At 45.3% G+C, this 14,344-nt stretch overlaps 1 protein-coding gene across 1 annotated transcript in view; it reads left to right on the top strand.

Annotated features, from left to right (window-relative positions):
- GNL3 (G protein nucleolar 3) overlaps positions 1-14,143 on the top strand; it is a 94,523-nt gene extending 80,380 nt beyond the window's left edge. The window contains exons 12-15 of the mRNA XM_075321736.1: positions 9,563-9,693; positions 9,888-10,069; positions 12,672-12,702; positions 13,879-14,143. Coding sequence (XP_075177851.1) covers positions 9,563-9,693; positions 9,888-10,069; positions 12,672-12,702; positions 13,879-13,967 — 433 coding nt within the window. The 3' untranslated portion in view covers positions 13,968-14,143. The remainder of the gene's footprint in view (positions 1-9,562; positions 9,694-9,887; positions 10,070-12,671; positions 12,703-13,878) is intronic.
- The last annotated feature ends 201 nt before the right edge of the window (positions 14,144-14,344 follow it).

Raw genomic sequence — 14,344 nt, 5'->3', positions numbered from 1 at the left:
TATGCTAGATATCTAAATTATGGCGGGATTTTTGACAGGGCCTGTCAACACATCAGATTGGGCTGAGGAAGCAAATCTAGTCTTCTCCACTAATGAATTATCATCAGGAAATACTGGATTAACATTGAAGGACTCCTTCAAGGAACTGCTTGTGAATTATAAAAATAATATCCGTTCTTGGTGGGAAATAAAAGGTCTGGAAAACTACCTTAAACATCAAATTGTTCCTAAAGGGTTGAGGATCAATATTCATCCATCCCCTAGAACATCATCAGAACAGTTCCTCAGTCTCTGGCGGAAAGAGTCAATATCATCTTCCCTTAGACTGATGAATTTATTGTTGGAGGAGGAGAAGAAACTTTATACAGAGTCCACGGTTACTCTGAATAAAAGTATAGATAATATTTTACGTTTAAAAAGTGATCCTGACTTTACTAGGAGAGAGGGTATACTGCAAACCTCTATTGAGCGGTTTCAAAATAATTTAAAAGAAAGGAAGCACTCGCAATTTGTGAGGGATCTCGCCGAATTTAAGGAGGATAAGGCATATCAATTCCCTATTAGGCAACAATCTGTAATATCCTCCTCAGATTTAGATACGTCTGACTCAGAGAGACCAAGAGTCAGTACTAATACATCTGTGGAACCCTCGAATCGGGTTCAACATACATGGCTTGGCCCAAAAAAACAGAGAAGGAGGAGGGGAGGTCACTTTGGTTATCATGGACCCCCTCCCTCTTCGTCTGGTCCCTCTGGATCATCTTTTTTGGAACAGAGACATGTAGGGGGTTATTATCCACATACCAGGGCCCATCAAGCCAGGGGCGGATTCTGAATCTATCTGACTATCCACTCTCAGGCGATGAATATATGGTTCTATCTAAGGGTTTAAATTATATCCCTACCAATCACTTTGACTGCTTTGGCTGGATAAAAGATCTAGAATTATTTGGTAGAAAATTAAAATGGAAATTATTTTTTGAACACAATAATAAAGAGCAATGTAAAGTTCTCGGTATTAATGAGGAAGATTATGAATGTTTTCAGACCCTGACAGACCTCCTTAAAGACAGCACTAAAAAGAAAGGGGAAGGCCCCTTTACCATTCTTAAAAGGCCTAGCAAAAAATCACCCCCGATAAATAATTGCACCAGTGTAGATATTTTCTTGAAATTAGTTCAAGATGAAGTGTGCAAGATTCCGCAATGGCATTCTAATATTAAGTATAATCTTACTAAGAAAGAATCCATGGCGCTTGATCAGCTGTCTAAAAATGATCAACTCATAATCAAAAAATCAGATAAAGGAGGCAATCTCGTGGTTCTAGATCACTCTAAATACCTTGAAATGTGTCAACGTCTGCTTGACGATAAAGACACTTATGAAAAACTACCTTCTGATCCGACTAAAGCCTATATGGATTCTCTTCTCCCCCTACTTAGTGATGCCAAACAAAATAAAATAATCTCTGCTAATGAATTTGATTTTTTGGTACCACACTGTCCTGTAATCCCTGTTTTCTATGCACTACCGAAAGTGCATAAAGGCCTAGACCCTTTAAAGGGTAGGCCTATCGTTGCAGGCATTAATTCAATGTCCCAAAACATCGGCATTTATATTGATAAGGTATTAAGGCCCTTTGCTGTCTCATTGCCATCTTATGTCCGTGATACCCCTCATCTTTTACAGATCTTAGAGGACATAAATGTAGGCTCGGATACTATTCTAGCCTCTATTGATGTTGAAGCGCTCTATAGCTCCATTCCCCATGACCTTGGAATTCAAGCAGTGGATTTTTTCCTTAAGACACGATCAATTGACTGTAATGGGCATAATATCTTTATTGAAGGATTACTATCATTTATTCTTCATCATAATTATTTTTTGTTTAACGCCAAATACTTCCACCAGCTCAGGGGTACAGCTATGGGGAGCCCATGTGCCCCCAGTTATGCTAATATATTCCTGGGCTGGTGGGAGGAAACGGTGGTTTTTGGGGGGGGAAGATGAGACCTTTCATCAATGTATCGGACTATGGGTCCGATACATTGATGATATTCTCATCTTCTGGAATGGATCGGCTGTTGATTTTGAACGATTTATTATTAGTCTTAATGAGAACGCGCTGGGGCTGAGATTCACCTATTCATATGACTTTAATTCCATTACCTTTTTGGATTTGATTATTTCAAAAGATGAAAGGGGCAAGATTCATACAGCAACATATCGTAAACTAACGGCCACTAACTCCCTGCTAAAATGGGATAGTCATCATCCCATCCCTCTAAAAAGAGGGATTCCAAAAGGGCAGTTTCTGAGAGTGCGCAGAAACTGCTCTAGGGATGTAGATTTTAAAATACAGGCCTCAGATATGTTTGGAAGATTCCTGGACAGAGGGTACCCAAAAAGAATCTTACAACAATCTTATGCGTATGCTAGAGATAGTGATAGGCATATGCTTATGTCTTCAAAAAAGAAAGAGGACTCGAATATTACACGTATTATTGGCACTTTTGATGTTCAATCTGAACGGATATTTGGTATTATTAAAAAATATTGGAATATTTTAAAGGCAGATAGAGACCTGGCCAAATTTATTTCAAAAACTCCAAGCATTACCTATAGGAGGGGTCAGACCATAGGAGACAGACTCATACATAGCATGTATCAAGGACCCCGTCCGTCAGGGACCTGGCTAGATAGGCAGATACGTGGTATGTTCCGCTGCGGGACCTGTAGTTATTGCGATTCTATGGATTCATGCAAAACTGTAAAAAGTGCAGCAACAGGAAAAATCTTCACTCTGCGAGAATTCAGTAATTGTAAAACTGCAGGGGTTATTTATAGAGCCACCTGCAACTGCCCCCTTGATTATGTAGGAAAAACTATACGAGAATTTCGGAGAAGAGTGGGGGAGCACCTATCCGATATACGGAATAAAAGGGATACTCCAATCTCCCGACATATAAATTCTGTACATCATGGTGATATAAAACATATCCGATTCTCTGTACTTGAAGTAGTAAGACATAATCCAAGGGGAGGGGACTTCGACAGAGTTCTATTACAGAAAGAATCTGCATGGATTTTTAAAATGGGTTCCCTATCTCCAGGAGGACTTAACGAGCTGCTCTCCTTTAGTTGCTTCCTGCCCACCTAGATTTTAAAGGACTTATCTGTTTAATATCCTATAACGTCATAATAATAGAGAAAGAATGCCTTTGGCATTATCCAGATTAGTGGAGAATATCAATTACATTTTTTATCTCCTTGCTCTAGTAAATAGGAATTTATTAATGACCAATTTTGGAGAAATTTTCTGTATACTAATATTTAGGGATGCACATAATACTTGTTATGTATATGTTATCAATTATACAAGGGATCCCTGCTGTACGTTGGTTATTATTGGATAATTATGAGATATCCATTAAAATTATACTGACTATAATATAGCTAAAAAGAGTATATATACAAATATGATTAGAAATAGAACTGATAAATCCATATGGATTCAAAATGGAATACTATAATTTGAGACGTACAGCAGGGAGTTGCCTGTATTACTATTTTGAAATGTGCTCCTAAAGAGCCCGGTTTTATATATGGGCAACAGTGGTGGATAGCTGTGCACACACATATATGTAAAGATTGGTTCTGTGGCCCTATGGAGATATGGTGTGATATATATATTTGAGAACATATGTGCGGTCTGCATCTGCTGTGCGTGTATACAGCAGAATGCGGTCTATCATGAGTATACCTTAGTGTCATGATGATGACCTTAAATTTTATACGACATTTAGCCGCGATGGTTTAGTTACGATACACAGGCGTAAATCATCTGAGCTGTGACAACTGTGCGTCTGTGCAGGGGAAATGATACACTGCGCATGCGCGTTTACGTAATGATGGCGATTCGCGCATGCGCACAATCATTACTATTATTAGATATTCATGATGTGTAACTGTGGCGGTGTATCATCAATATGTACGAACGTCATAAGGACGACTCCACGATTACCATACGGCATGTAGCCTCATTGGTTCATTGTGGTATACAGACGTAATAGTCATAACTTTTCCATCGGAGATGCGGCGGCTGTGCGCCTGCGCGGTGGGGTGCGATACACTGCGCATGCGCGTTGACGTCACGGTGACGGTTCGCGCGTGCGCGGTGGTTGCGGTGTATCGCGCATGCGCGCAGGCGTCACTACTATTGGATATTCATGATGCACAGCTGCAGCGGTATCATCGCTGTATGCAAATACAATGGCGCTGATATGATGCGCTTAACCCATCTTACCTAAGGGCGCACAGCTGATCTGGGTTGTGCTGGCTTTATAAACCCCATGGATATGCAGATCCATAGTGCCTCCAGGGACGGAAGCGGCTGTTATCTATACAGGAGTTCTCTGTGCTGCTGCCGATTCCATTAAGGAAAGACGCTGTGGATCTGCATACCCATTTGATTCTTTATTATGGCAAGTAGATACTATGTATTTATTGACTGTCAGTGTCAGTGTTTATCCTCCACACATGCATGTGTCATCTTAAACGATACAAATGCTTATACCTGATAGACTGTATTTTGCTTTTTGTAGCCTCCTGATGAACCACAGTAATTCATGTGGGGAAACGCGTTGAGGTGAAGATTATCTAGAGGTGAAGATTATCTAAACAGACTTGATGGAAAATACTCACTCTCAATACACTGGGACTGGATTCTATATGCCTTGATTTCTTTGGACCTACTTGAATTATAGTGGCATCTGCCATGAATATAATGGAAAAGAACATATAAGTCCATAAGTTAAGTTATCTGTGGAGCACTATCCATTACCCCTGAGTGAGCAGTCTGTATTTATATGAATTATCGTATGTGAATTCTGTCCTTGATATCCAAGGCTGTATATGTACTATAATTAACTCACTGTAGGTGTGGTTGTTTGTTAATCTTTTATATTAAAAATAAATTTATAATTGGGAATATATTTGTTTGATACTGATGATATATATTCCCTAGGCCTAAGAGCCAATTATATACTATGTGGGGCGGATCTACCAGCAGGCTCCAATGTCCCCCATTGTGTGCAATGCTCCGACCCGGTGCTGCTTCGCCAGCCGCAGTCAGGAGAGGTAGTGACCCAGGCTGAGACGCTTGTAAGTTCTGCCCCGGTGACAGGGACAGACTTTGCAGTTTTTGCGGATAAAATGTCTGTGACTATGACAAAAATCCTTGACACCTTGCAATCTATGCATGGGGCTCAGTCTTTGGGCACGGCGAGGCCTCTGTCCTCAGGTCCCCCTCACTTGGAATTAATCCAGCCTACAGGGGGGTCCCCGGCTTCACAAGCTGAGGATTATAACTCAATGATAGCCCCAGCCACCCTAAGCGGGCTCGCTGGGAAAGACCCTCAACGTCATCACACTGCTCAGGGTCTCAGCGCAATCAGTCTCCCTGTGATGTGTCTGAGGAGAGTGATCAGGAATCCACTCCTGGAACCCCTCTCAACCTGGATACCCCTGATGGGGACGCCATGGTAAACGACCTTATCTCAGCCATCAATAGACTGTTGGATATTTCTCCCCCAGCCCCTTCTGCAGAGGAGGCGGCTGCGGAGCAGGAAAAGTTTCGTTTCCTCTATCCCAAGCGAAAATTGAGTGCTTTGTTGGATCACTCTGACTTCAGAGAATCAATCCAGAAGCACGACGCTCACCCAGAAAGGCGTTTCTCTAAACGTTCTAAGGATACACGTTTTCCTTTCCCCCCGGAGGTGGTCAAGCGCTGGACACAGTGTCCAAAGGTCGACCCCCCGATTTCAAAACTTGCAGCTAGGTCCATAGTTGCAGTGGAGGATGGCGCTTCACTTAAAGATGCCAATGACAGACAGATGGACCTTTGGTTAAAATCTGTCTATGAAGCTATCGGCGCGTCGTTTGCTCCGGCATTCGCAGCCGTATGGGCACTCCAGGCTATTTCAGCTGGCTTAGCAAAAGTGGATGCTATCATACATCCAGCAGTGCCGCAAGTGGCGTCCCTTACCACGCAGATGTCGGCGTTTGAGTCTTACGCTATCAATGCGGTCCTAGAATCTACCAGTCGCACCTCAATGGCGTCCGCCAATTCGAGAATCCCTAAGAGCGGAAGGAGTGGTGATCCCAGTCCCTCCTCAGGAACAAGGGCAAGGGTTTTACTCCAATCTCTTTGTGGTTCCAAAAAAGGACGGCTCGTTCCGTCCTGTTCTGGACCTAAAACGGCTCAACAAACATGTGCACGCCAGGAGGTTCCGGATGGAAACCCTGCGTTCTGTCATTGCCTCAATGTCCAGAGGAGACTTCCTTGCCTCAATAGACATCAAAGATGCTTATCTCCACGTGCCAATTGCTACAGAACATCAAAGTTTTCTACGTTTTGTGATAGGAGACGACCATTTTCAGTTCGTAGCTCTGCCATTTGGTCTGGCGACAGCCCCACGGGTCTTCACCAAGGTCATGGCGGCGGTGGTAGCAGTTTTGCACTCTCAGGGACACTCGGTGATCCCTTACCTAGACGATTTACTGGTCAAGGCTCCCTCTCAAGAGGCATGTCAGCGCAGCCGGAATGCTACGCTGGAGACGCTACAGTCTTTCGGATGGATCATCAACTTTCCAAAGTCGATCCTATCACCGACTCAATCACTAACGTATCTTGGCATGGAGTTTCATACTCTAGCAGCGATAGTGAAGCTTCCGCTGAACAAGCAGCGGTCACTACAGACAGGGGTGCAATCTCTCCTTCAGGGACAGTTGCATCCCTTGCGGCGCCTCATGCATTTCCTAGGGAAGATGGTGGCAGCCATGGAAGCAGTTCCCTTTGCGCAGTTTCATCTGCGCCCACTTCAATGGGACATTCTCCGCCAATGGGACGGGAAGTCAACGTCCCTGGACAGGAAAGTCTCTCTTTCTCAGACGGCCAAGGACTCTCTACAATGGTGGCTTCTTCCCACCTCATTGTCTCAGGGAAGATCCTTCCTGCCCCCATCCTGGGCAGTAGTCACGACAGATGCGAGTCTGTCAGGGTGGGGAGCAGTGTTTCTCCACCACAGGGCTCAGGGGAAGTGGACTCCGCAGGAGTCCACCCTTCAGATCAATGTTCTGGAAATCAGGGCAGTGTATCTTGCCCTACTAGCCTTCCAACAGTGGCTGGAAGGAAAGCAGATCCGAATCCAATCGGACAACTCCACAGCGGTGGCATACATCAACCACCAAGGAGGGACGCGCAGTCGGCAAGCCTTCCAAGAAGTCCGGCGCATTCTAATGTGGGTGGAGGACACAGCATCCACCATATCCGCGGTTCACATCCCAGGCGTGGAAAACTGGGAAGCAGACTTCCTCAGTCGCCAGGGCATGGACGCAGGGGAATGGTCCCTTCACCCGGACGTGTTTCAGGAAATCTGTCGCCGCTGGGGAGTGCCGGACGTCGACCTCATGGCGTCCCGGCACAACAACAAGGTCCCGGCATTCATGGCGAGGTCGCGCGATCAAAGAGCTCTGGCGGCAGACGCCTTGGTTCAAGATTGGTCGCAGTTCCAGCTCCCATACGTCTTCCCACCTCTGGCACTCTTGCCCAGAGTGCTTCGCAAGATCAGATCCGAGTGCAGCCGCGTCATACTCGTTGCCCCAGACTGGCCGAGGAGGTCGTGGTATCCGGATCTGTGGCATCTCACGGTTGGCCGACCGTGGTCACTGCCAGACCGACCAGACTTACTGTCCCAAGGGCCGTTTTTTCCATCAGAATTCTGCGGCCCTGAACCTGACTGTGTGGCCATTGAGTCCTGGATCCTAGCATCCGCAGGATTATCTCAAAGAGTCGTAGCCACAATGAGACAAGCTAGAAAGTCGACTTCTGCTAAGATCTACCACAGAACGTGGAAGATTTTCTTATCCTGGTGCTCTGCTCAGGGAGTGTCTCCCTGGCCATTTGCATTGCCCACGTTTCTTTCCTTCCTGCAATCGGGGTTAGAAAAGGGCTTGTCGCTCAGCTCTCTTAAAGGGCAAGTTTCGGCACTATCCGTGTTTTTTCAGAAGCGTCTAGCACGTCTTTCTAAGGTGCGCACGTTCCTGCAGGGGGTCTGTCATATTGTGCCCCCGTACAAGCGGCCGTTAGATCCATGGGATCTGAACAGGGTACTAGTTACTCTCCAGAAGCCGCCTTTCGAGCCTCTGAAGGAAGTTTCCTTTTCTCGGCTGTCACAGAAAGTGGCGTTTCTCGTTGCGATCACATCGTTTCGGCGAGTGTCTGAGCTGGCAGCTCTGTCATCCAAGGCTCCCTTCCTGGTGTTCCACCAGGACAAGGTAGTGCTGCGCCCCATTCCGGAGTTTCTCCCTAAGGTCGTATCCTCGTTTCATCTTAATCAGGATATATCCTTGCCTTCTTTTTGTCCTCATCCGGTTCACCGGTATGAAAAGGACTTACGTTTGCTAGATCTGGTGAGAGCACTCAGAATCTACATTTCCCGCACGGCGCCCATGCGCCGTTCCGATGCACTTTTTGTCCTTGTCGCTAGTCCGCGCAAGGGGTTGCAGGCTTCTAAAGCCACCCTGGCTCGATGGATCAAAGAACCAATTCTAGAGGCCTACCGTTCTGCGGGGCTTCCGGTTCCTCCAGGGCTAAAAGCCCACTCAACCAGAGCCGTGGGTGCGTCCTGGGCATTACGACACCAGGCTTCGGCTCAACAGGTGTGCCAGGCAGCTGCCTGGTCCAGTCTGCACACTTTCACCAAACATTATCAGGTGCATACCTATGCTTCGGCGGACGCCAGCCTAGGTAGAAGAGTCCTGCAGGCGGCGGTTGCCTCCCCGTAGGGGAGGGCTGTTTTGCAGCTCTAACATGAGGTATTTCTTTACCCACCCAGGGACAGCTTTTGGACGTCCCAATCGTCTGGGTCTCCCAATAGAGCGCTGAAGAAGAAGGGAATTTTGTTACTTACCGTAAATTCCTTTTCTTCTAGCTCTTATTGGGAGACCCAGCACCCGCCCTGTTGTCCTTCGGGATGTTTTTTGTTGTTTGCGGGTACACATGTTGTTCATGTTAAACGGTTTTTCAGTTCTCCGATGTTATTCGGAGTTAATTTGTTTAAACCAGTTATTGGCTTCCTCCTTCTTGCTTTGGCACTAAAACTGGAGAACCCGTGATACACGGGGGGGTATAGCCAGAGGGGGAGGGGCCTTGCACTTTTGGTGTAGTGCTTTGTGTGGCCTCCGGAGGGCAGTAGCTATACCCCAATCGTCTGGGTCTCCCAATAAGAGCTAGAAGAAAAGGAATTTACGGTAAGTAACAAAATTCCCTTCGTATGTATGTATGTATGTATGTATGTATGTATGTATGTATGTATGTGATCTCCTCTAACACGTCTTTTTTTTTTCTAAGCTACACAACCTCTCATCATACGGGCGGCCTTCATCCATTCCTTGTATTAATCTAGTTGTTCGTCTTTGAATTTGTCAATATAAATGTAATAATAAATGTAATTCAGTGTTTAACAAGGAAATCATTGTTTTGCTTTTTTTTTTCCTCTAGGGCCAGACTTTGCTATTACACGCTGCCCCCTGCATCTTTCACCTCTCACATCAGTGGAGAGCAGACGTCTGCAATGAAGAAGGCCGTCAACTGCAAAGTCCTTCATGATGAGAATAAAGAAAATATTAGAGGTACATTAGTGTTTTTTTTTTTTGTTTTTTTTTTTTTCCCAAAATGCAATTAGAATATGGTGAAACCAAAGCTACATGTGAATGGTCACCTATATGTCCTGTAACATTGAAGAGGCTGCAGTGTCCCATTACAAGGACAGTTTCTGATGAGCCATTTTTTTATATTTATCTTTTTATATTTTTTTTTTGCACAGTTGTGAGAAATCCAACTCCCGCCAACAGTATCCCTTTCCATTTTTCACAAATAACCAATGGTATTATTGATGAAAAGGACATCAAGGAGCAACAACAAGAGCCTGCTGAGCTGGAGAGCGAGCCAGAGGAGATGGACAAGGAGGAGGTGATCGAAGGAGGGGATCTTGGTGAAGATGTAGAGGCAAGTTACCATCTAGTTATCTTATTTTGGCCGTGGTACAGATAGCAGCAGGGGCTTCCGCAGCACTAGAAAAGCTGTCAGATCATGCTGCTCAAGAAGGAAAGGGACGCTCCCTCCTGCAGAATCTTCAGTTAAAGACCACCAACCAGCAGGATTTTCATATATAAAGTAAAGCCAGGGCTATACTGGTGCTAGGATGCTGAATGTAAGCATAACTTTTGTTCAGAGATTGGATGTTGTATTTCAGAAATATGTGCGAGTAAAGTTCCAGCAGTGCACTGTTATTTGATTGACAGCTGCAACAGGAAGGGAATATGTGGATCGAATCTTGCTATTATTCTTGCCATTGTAAGAATTAACATCTACAGTGGAACCTCGCTTAATGAGTAACCCAGTTAGCGAGTATTTTGCCTAACGAGCAAAGCTTTCTGTAAATTTGTAACTCTTTTTACAAGAAAGCCTTGCTGTACAAGCAAAATACTCATTGCGCACACTTCCGGTTCCGTACATCCAGCGCGCTCTGACCCGCACTTGCAGTCCACACAAGCACGCGCAAACAAACACGCACAAACAAGCACGCACACACATATTATGCTCACCTTACCTTCCGTTTCCTCACTGGCTTCTTGCAACTTGCATGTATCGGGTAACCAAGGCGACCGATGCTGGAGCTTCTGCTCCCTGAGCGCTGACGTCAAAGGCAGGAGCCGCTTGCCTCTGATTGGCCAGCACGCTGCCTTTGAGTAGTGGCTGACAGGGGAAGGTCCTCCCACAGGATGTGTATCCGGTAACCATCGCGACGAGGGAGATACTTCCCCTGTCAGATGCTACTGAAAGGCAGCGCGCTGGCCAATCAGAGGCAAGCGGCTCCTGCCTTTGACGTCAGCGCGCTGAGTGCGGAAGTTCCGGCATCGATCGCCTTGGTTACCCGATACACGTCTTGTGCAGGTGAACTGCAAGTTCCAGGAGACCGGCGAGGGAATTGGAAGGTAAGGTGAGCATAATCTGTGTTTGTGTGTGTTTGTGCGTGTGTGGAAGGACACAATATGGCACCAGGATGGGACATTTAACAAGTTGTGGAGCAAATTGTCTGCATTGCAATGATTTCCTATGGGAAATTTTGCTTTGCTGAACTAGTAACTTGGTTAACAAGCACAGTCCCAGAGCGGATTGTTCCCATTAACCAAGGTTCCACTGTATGATGGTGATGAGGAGGAAGGCCAGGTAGGCAGACAGGGGCGGGAATAGATGGCAAGACCTGACCCACATATTCCCTTCCTGTTGCACCTGTCAATCAAATAGCAGTGCATTGCTGGAACTTGCACTTATTTCTGAAATAAAACATGAATCCCTGAACAAAAGCTATGTTTACATTTTGCATCTGAGCCCCAGTATAGCCCTGGCTTTAGCTTTATACATGAAAATCCTGCTGGTGGTTCTCTTTTAAGGATCAGTTGGCATTAAGGCTCATGGGACAATTAAAAAAAACAAAAAACTGCTGAAGTAGAGAATTGGTCAAGAGTATTGTTCCACCACTTTTATTGGATCAACAAAATCCGGTTACAACTCTACTCGTTTGTGCAGAAATGAAACCTTCTTCTGGCCAAAGACGACCTGAGGAGGACGTTGGCACAACACTCCAAACACTTAGCCATGTACCTGATTTTGTCGATCTGATAAGAGGTGAATAATAGCTGAAACTGATTTGGCTACAGCAACATTCTTTCTTTAGCCTCTTTTTAGCTACAGAATGACGCTTACAGCCTAAATTTAAAAAGTGCTAACATTTATGTAGCACTTCTTCCATCAAGTACATCACACTGACAATATGGTACCTGAGCCGCACTGCCACCTGACAGTTGTACACTACTTTTACATTGCTGGCCTGCCCTTACAATAGGTCATTAATGTCTGACACCCTGCAGCTGTTTTCAGTGGCAGCCGGCAGCCAAAGCTGTCCCATCATCTGATAGCGGACGGGTACTGCACATCCGCCTCCTATTCAAATGTATGTGCAGGCCATGGCTATTATCCGAAGACGGAGCAGCTCCGGAACTGTGCTTTTCCGGCATTCCGCTGTCCCCACCGACAGAGAACAGCTGATTGTCAGACTACCGGGTGCCGGACCCCGGACGATCAGACATTCATGATCTATCCTAAGGACAGGCCATCAATGTAAAAGTAGTGCACAACCCCTTTAATACTTGAGCTTCCACCGATGAGCATAGATGTAGTAACATGAACCTGATAAAGGAAGCCAAGGAAAGTTGGGGGGAAAAGAAACCATTTAATCCTGATGAAGGCAAATCTAAGGAGTAGGTTGCAAAGTATCTTCATACCAGTGGTGTGGTGTGTGGGGGTGCGGGTGTGGGGGAGTGCGTGTGCACGTGGGGGGGGGGGGTGCGGGTGTGGGGGGTGTGCGTGTGCACGTGTGTGTGGGGGGGGTGCGGGTGTGGGGGGGTGCATGTGCACGTGGGGGGGGTGCATGTGTGGGGGGGTGCGTGTGTGTGGGGGGGCTGTGCGTGTGTGTGCGGTGGGGGTGTGTGTGGTTGTGTGTGTGTGTGAACATGTTTTAATGTATTCTTTTTAATCTGTTTTACAGAAAGAGACAGCAGAGGTGTTGGCAGTTCCAGGTGTGTATTACTTCTGTCCATTACTTGTGCTGCCTTGCTCTGCTGTTAATGGTGTATCTAAGTTAGGGTGCAGTCAGAGTGAGATCAGATCACGGTGCACGGTCCGGCCGGCGGCTCTCCCGACCTGTGCGTGATACCTTCATATGTTTCCATGCAGCTGTCACCCTCAGGTCATCAGACTCCCAGGCCGGTCCGTGCACTGCGTTCCGATCGCCCCCTGATTTATACAGCCGCCTGACTGCGCCCTTATCGCGAATTTTACTCTGTAGAGGGGACCTCGCAGAAAAACTTTACCCATTTAAAGGTCTAGGTTTGATGGAACATGACCATGTGCAAAACCACTTAAATGACTTTCTCTGCACACAAACCATTAACACTTTTCCCTCATGAGTGCTTTATGCAAAAAAAACCTGCCAATCAGCAGAATTTTATTTCTTTTCATATGTGGGCACATTCTGTATCTTTGTGCCTTTAGACTTTTGCCTATTTACATACTATAAAGGAGATTATTGTAAACCGCTAACTAATATCCTCTGAAAAACATACTTTATTAGATATGATATATTACATTAGTTGATTTTTAAGAGATATATACATGAAATGTTCTAGTTTCATAGGTCCAGTATATAGTACGCCAAGATATATTTTACACGGATATCTGGACCTGAGGGGTTGTATTCTGATTAGTATATACAGTTTTGATTTGCATTGCATCTTGCTGTGCATTTGGTATATGCTGGAAAAGCTCCCCAGTGCATATTTCAAATATGCAGATGGCAGACTGGCAAATAAATGGTGGTTACACCAGATACAGACTTGTGTTTTGTTTGTTTTTACCCCTCTGGAGCTCCCAATACTGTATAACTGCACATTTTAGAGATGAGAGGCCTTTTAATAATCATGCTGTCCAATCAGCATCTTGATATGTAACACCTGTGCAATAATCATGTTGGCCAGCCTAAGGCACCCCTGTGCAATAATCATGTTGGCCAGCCTAAGGCACCTCTGTGCAATAATCTTGTTGGCCAGCCTAAGGCACCCCTGTGCAATAATCACATGTAATCAGTGTCTTGATATACCACACCTGTGAGGTGGATAGATTATCTCAGTAAAGAAGTGCTCACTATCATAGATTTACTATATATTATAGAAATGTATTTTTTTTTTTCTTTCCAGCATCAAAAGAACCAGCTGTTAAATCTGTCAGCTTTGATAAAGCGGCCAAAGCAGATGATGACTACGACTTTAATGCCGATTTTAACTGAAACGTAAAGACGATTCTGGTCTTTCCGGGTGTTAATAGGAACTCGGACGATGAGTTTATGAAGACATCAGCGGTCTCTGTATAGAGCAGCGCTCAGTAATGTGGATTCTGTGAATCTGGGGTTACTCTGTAGATTTGTATGTAACGTCTGCCGTGTAATAAATAATTCTGTACCCATGTGTGTCTGATGTATCAGCATGAGTGTACAGGATGGATAATTAATGCACATTTATTGGGCTGGATGGCAGGCTGAAACAAGTAACTTAAAGGGGTACTCCGGGCAGATAAAAATGTATTCGTATCAACGTAACTTCATAAATGATAAAAAAAAGAGTACACCCCTAGTATGTGCTTAACTTTGGTGCCTATGATTTGGAT

Source organism: Anomaloglossus baeobatrachus, chromosome 8 (assembly GCF_048569485.1).
Source record: "Anomaloglossus baeobatrachus isolate aAnoBae1 chromosome 8, aAnoBae1.hap1, whole genome shotgun sequence".
NCBI lineage: Eukaryota > Metazoa > Chordata > Amphibia > Anura > Aromobatidae > Anomaloglossus > Anomaloglossus baeobatrachus.
Note: the sequence above shows the minus strand (reverse complement) of the source record. Positions and strands in the feature narration are given on the sequence as shown.